The 6,000-nt window shown below is 33.8% G+C and overlaps 1 protein-coding gene across 2 annotated transcripts in view; it reads right to left on the bottom strand.

The window, feature by feature from the left end:
- LOC143230920 (uncharacterized) overlaps positions 1–878 on the bottom strand; it is a 42,836-nt gene extending 41,958 nt beyond the window's left edge. For both annotated transcript variants that reach the window (XM_076465242.1, XM_076465243.1), the window contains exon 1: positions 262–878. In XM_076465242.1, the coding sequence (XP_076321357.1) occupies positions 262–702 (441 nt within the window). In that variant the 5' untranslated portion in view covers positions 703–878. The remainder of the gene's footprint in view (positions 1–261) is intronic.
- Between the last annotated feature and the right edge of the window lie 5,122 nt (positions 879–6,000).

A 6,000-nucleotide genomic window follows, 5' to 3' on the forward strand; every position in this document is an offset into this window, starting at 1 on the left:
AAGTGTTTTCAGTTGCTGCATTGTTTAGTAACTAAGGATGCAACCTGGATGAACTGACTAGTATCTTGTTTTAAGTTACTTATAATTCAAAAATGTATGTGGCAACAAATTAAATTTACTAGTAATAAACACAAGCAGTATGGTGACATTTACAGTGAGTATGAATTATCTTTATTTGAATATTTATTGTTCCAATGTATTTCAATGAAAATATATTTTCAAAAGAAATTATATTTAACTTAAGAGAAGAATTTTACACACCAGCAAAGACACTTTTAATATGCCTTTTAAACTACGCAGGTAATTTCCATTCCAAGTCACCTTTAGAATCAATGCACAATTCTGATTACTTATATCTTCTCCATTAATAATAAGGGCAGTGGTGGAATCACCTTCTTCGACATCATCATTCCTCAGTTGTGTGAAAACATCTTCATCTAATGTTTCAATTTGCAAAGTGTCATCGTCTACATGATGTGTGGATTTGGACTTTTCTCCATCACGTTTCGTACTAAAAGATGTATCTTCGGTAGAATCTGGTATTTCAACTAAAGTTACCTTAGTTTCTCTGCTGCTTGTACTCGAATGTCGGCTACTAACAGTTCTACTTCTAAACCTACCTATTCCACTTGTGTCATTTTCAATAACAACGTCGCTAGTACTAACATAGAAAGAGTCATCAGCAATCTTTTTGTTTTCCATAATACAAGCTCCATTCAATTTCCAAATTCATGCTTTTATAGCATGTGAAGTATGTTTATAAAATGTTAATAAAACGCAACGCAAAAAATACAATCACTATCACCGGTTTTACACCTGAACTTATTGCCTAGTACAGTATATATACAACCTTTTATGGTATTAGTACGAGCGGCCGTTTTGATTTATCCCTCTACTGGTAAAATGCAATGTAGACAAATATCGTAGTTATATGTTTGTAACAGAGATATACAGCTAAAAAAAACAAGAAAATTTTTACACATTTATGTAGAACGCCCTGTAATTTTTTATTAGTTTTGAATATAAAAAAAGGCATCAGAAGCTTTTGTATTCATAACATTGAATTTTGAAGCTTGCCCTGTTCATTTGTGAATGCCTTATTCGGTAATTAATTTCAATCACACAAAATGAGCAAATACATGAAGGTTTGTTTTATTTAAAAGCAAAGATACTTTGGAGCATCTAGCATTTTAGCGTTGTAAGTCCGTATACTTACCGCTGTCCCATTGGGTGACAAAGGTAAGGAAAATTGAAGAGTAATGTATTTTTTGTAATCTATATTTTACTGTTTAAAGTAAAACAGATGCAGGTTGTAATAATGACGCCGATATCAGTTAGGCCCAGGGCTCCTAGAAAGTTCTAGAAATGGCTTGACACCAAGTTTTCTAGTAATTAGATGTTAGATTATAAATACAATATAGTTAAGAAGATAGTAGAGTTGTTTCAAGCTGTTGGAGTAAATCATCAGTTATTTTACGTTTATGTAAAGAATTTGGACCTGGCTTAGCTATATTGCATATTGAGCTACTCTATATAAAGAGGCTGATTTTAAGTAAGTATAGAACAAGTTAGCTTCATTTGTGAATGTGGCCTGAAAATCTACATTTTTAAAGCTTGTAAAAGTATTAAGGAAGCAATAAGTTAACTTGTTATCATTTATGTGAATTTCAGTTGTTCTCACCATATAATTTAAAGAATCCGTAAATGAAAGAACAACATCATAATAATATCCTAGTTGAGGTTTATATCAGCTAAGTACATACACTATTTTTGAACCATGTGTAGTGTTCGTTCATAAAGACACGGCAGTCTTAGAGTTTATAACATAAAATGCTTTAAATAAAAAGTCAAGAGATACAGCTTTTGAATGAATTGCTTATTTTTATTTTTGTTTAGCTTCCTTATAATGTGTGTTTTTTTTCTATCACCCATGTCGCCACGATAAGGTAACTGTTGTGTATAGTGTTATATACTGGTGGCATTTTCTTCCAATTTAGAAAACATATAGGGTAACACCTGTGTTTTGATTTACGTTCGGTTTTAATTCACGAATAATTAATGCTGCTTCCATTTTTAATCTATTGATGTTATTCTCATTGCATAATATTTCAAAATTGTTAATGTTAACTGAATGTTGATTCGTTGTGGATTGTTATGTTGTTTTATCTTAATGCTTATATTGTAACTCGTATTTTCCTTTGAAATATTTGCTGAGGTTATTTGTGTTGAAAACAATCAGTTTTAGTGTGAACAATCCGATTATGAAAGCAAAGTCACAGATTGCATTTAGAAGTACTTGCTTTCTGAGTAAGTTTTGTCCTCTGAAAACCTGAGCAAAACTTTTATAATCCTCAACAACTGCTACCAAACAGCTTTTACTACTTCCCATCTTGTCACACTTAATAATTTGAGCATCAAAGCAAGGTATTCACTTTCCACTTCTGTTTCTCTAAACAATGTGCACCATTTTAAACACAGGTTTAAGAAGTTGTAAAGACCCAAGATTGTGCCTACGGCATTTCTCAATAACTCAGTTTAGGTAGTTGTGTTCTGGAGTGCTAGATATAGCAAGTGATCATAGCAATGAACGCAAATAGCTAAGGCAGAAGTAAATTTCATCCGAGTCACTAATTCTTTATAAACGCCACTCATGTTTGAAGTATGATGAAAAAAAACTCGCTATCAATGTTTTCCATTTCCAAAGTAGGTTTTGACTTAACTTTTTCTACTAATTCATACATTGCTTTGCCCTCAGTTGACTTCATATCATAAAAACCAACGAATGTCTCTTTTTTTTCATTCCTTCAGCAACGAAAGGCAAAACAATGTCACTTGCTCAGTTCTGCTAATATTAAATGTCTCATCCTCCCAGTATGATGTCAACAATCTCACTTTGCATTCCAGATGACTTCCATTGTGCATGATCCCCTAATTAGCATTTTAACTTGTCTTCTATATAGTTCATATCTTTAAACTTTAAGTGAAGCAATCCAAAAAAGTTTAACTGATTTTTGTTTAATATTCTATCAATCGTATCTTTTTTTTTCTCGTGTCTATGCTGCACAATATTTTGCTGGGCCATAAAAATATTCAATAATCACTTTCAGGTAGCCGAAATTTCGCTAAAAATATTGTTTATGTGCAATATTCATTTGAGCAATAATTAAGGTTTGCTTCTAGCTGTTAGATTTGGCATTAATCCATTTTATCTTGCCAAATGATGTTGTTCACTTTTAGCATGCTTAGTAAGGTGTGATACTTTTTTCGAAATCACAAGTAAAAACGAATCATTGCTCAGATATTTTTGGGACACATAACATGAAACTTCAGTATTCTTTGTACAATAATTTAACCAGGGATGTTGTTTGTACAATTCCTGTTTAAAATTCATGGTGAATGTTTGCTGTCCAAACTTTCTCAGGTGGTAAATAGTCATAAATGGTTGCACCAGTCCTTCAATTGCGGACATTGAGGAATGTGCCAAATTTGACACACGGGAGCTGGACGGCTGCCTTATGTACACAGACTCAACAGCAATGGGTGACTCATCCTCACTGTTACCTGAATTCAAACAATGAAATTCTACATTGGCACTCTCAACATGGAATGTGCTATCCACATTTCACGGAATATCCCCTCAAGAAAGATTTGATTGAGATTAGATTTTCAATTTCTTGTATGAAATAAATTCTTGAACACGATGAGTTCGTAATTACTTTCAACTAGCGATTGTTTTGAGGCATCGTCCGGTACACTATTGCTATTCAGAGTTATATTTTCGCATCGTAAGATGTCCTCCGAGACTAAAGGTTCCAGCGGGTGTTAGCTAGTTGATGACGTGTCTCCAGCTTCAATAGGATCATAACACGTTGCTGCTTGAATTTCCAACTTGCGATGCTTTTCTTCTCTGCTGCTCTCACCTATTGTAAAGCTTAACCGCGCTTGATTACGTGGACGAACTGTGGTGAATGTTACGTTCTTCCCTTTGTATTTATTTTTAACGTATCTTTTTTTTTAAAGTTAAGAATCAATTTCTGTTTTGCATTTTCCATAAAAACCTAGATGGCGACAGTTACGGTTACGTTTTTTGGCTGGACATGACTTTTGACCTGATCGGTATCAGTATCTAGAACACTAGGAAGGATACTGAACTTAATGTAAAATGAATTACAGCTATGAAGTAAACCAGGTTCACACAAGAAACAAATAAAAGTAATGAGATGCAATACTCTTTTACTTGCCGTAAAGTAAAAGTGGCAAAGAAGGGAGTTATCATTAGACAATTTTAGCCACAGAGCAGATTCGTAGTCTTGAAAATTGACTTTTTTAGTTGATCTGTAGTGTTTACTGGGTGTCTGTCGAAGGAAATATTCTTAAGGGTAAGCCATGAACACTAACTGCAAAGACTGGGACAGCGAGGGTTAACTGACTGACTGATTCGAAGATCAAAGCCTGAATATTAATTTTCTTAGCACATTCAACAAAGAGAGAGCATTAGGTAGGCCGCTTAGATAACAGAAGCACACTACCTAGAGGAAACTGGTGTAATGAGAAGGCCAGAATAATACTCTATTAACGAGAAATTAACTTGTACTTGCAGTGCATGATATTACGACTTAGCTACCAATGCCCACATCAGTTGCACTTTCTATTTGTGTCAAACATGTATTTTTAAGACTCAGGTACCATTTAAAGAGTTAGACTTATTACTGCTCTAACTATCTGACAATAATAAAAGTAGAAGCATATGGATGGTTTATAAAAACATTACCCAGATTATATTTTTTGGCATCAACTGCAAAATACTTACATATATACATATAGGCAAACGTAATATGTGCACAAATAACAACAGTAAAATGACTTTAGTTATCACAAAATAGTAATTGCTCAAATCACCATGGTTGCTGTACAGTCCATCCGTACTGCCATTTAGAGGTCGTGAAAAACCAGCGCTAACAGATAAGCACGAAAAATAACTAAGCGACAAATCTAGTACAAGGATAGAAATTTGTACAGTCTATGTAAACTTTTTGTACTATATTAGAGCTCAATCCCCTTGTTTATGCCAGGTGGAGTATTGTATAACAACACAATACAAAGTCAAGCTGACTTACGTGTAAGTTTGTGAGTTTGCTCAGGAAAATTACAGTAAATGTCCATCAACATACACCACAAAGCTTAACTGGAATGCTCAGAAAATAAGTATTGCCAAATCCATTTGGCATGTTGGTTCATCAGAGTTTTCAGATGTGATTAGTTGTTAAGTTCAATTGCCATGTTCCCCTAGGGTTTTATGCAACAATCTTAACTACCATAACTACGTATCTAACAAGTTTAAGGTGATCTGGTCTACAGAAATTCTACTACAACTTAGCTAGCTAGGATGAGTAAATATTACAAGCCATCTTTTAGTTTTTCACTGTCAATTATTACTCAACAGCTCAGAAAATAAGAATCGCAACATCATTTTATCTAATAATTTTTCAACCAGTCAACTGTCATAACTGTACGATAATCGTCCAGTTATCACATTATGTTCTGCACATACATACTATCATAAAACACCAGGTGACAACCCAGAATATAAGGATCAAGACTCGTTTCATAGATCAGTCTACTAACAAATCCATCATTCTAACTATTGTAAAGCAGTTAATTCCAGTTGCAATGAACTAGGAAATTATTGTAAGCATCTAGGTCAATCAATAGAGAAGAGGGATTGTTCCTGCACTGGTGTTTCCTCATTTAATTTCTCAAGAACAACCAGATGTTTATCATCTTTTTATCTCTCTTCTACAAGTGATATGAGATCACAAAATACAATACTCTCATCATCGTAATCAACCTGATCATCCACCTTTGATTTCTAGAGTAATTGGTTCTCAAGAACTTGTTGATATATTCAATACACACACACATGCCGTTTGCTGACCAGTGTCACAGTGGTAAGTTTACAGATTTATAACACTATAATCCTGGGTTAGATTTCACTTAATG

The sequence above is a fragment of the Tachypleus tridentatus genome, chromosome 10, assembly GCF_004210375.1.
Source record: "Tachypleus tridentatus isolate NWPU-2018 chromosome 10, ASM421037v1, whole genome shotgun sequence".
Lineage (NCBI taxonomy): Eukaryota > Metazoa > Arthropoda > Merostomata > Xiphosura > Limulidae > Tachypleus > Tachypleus tridentatus.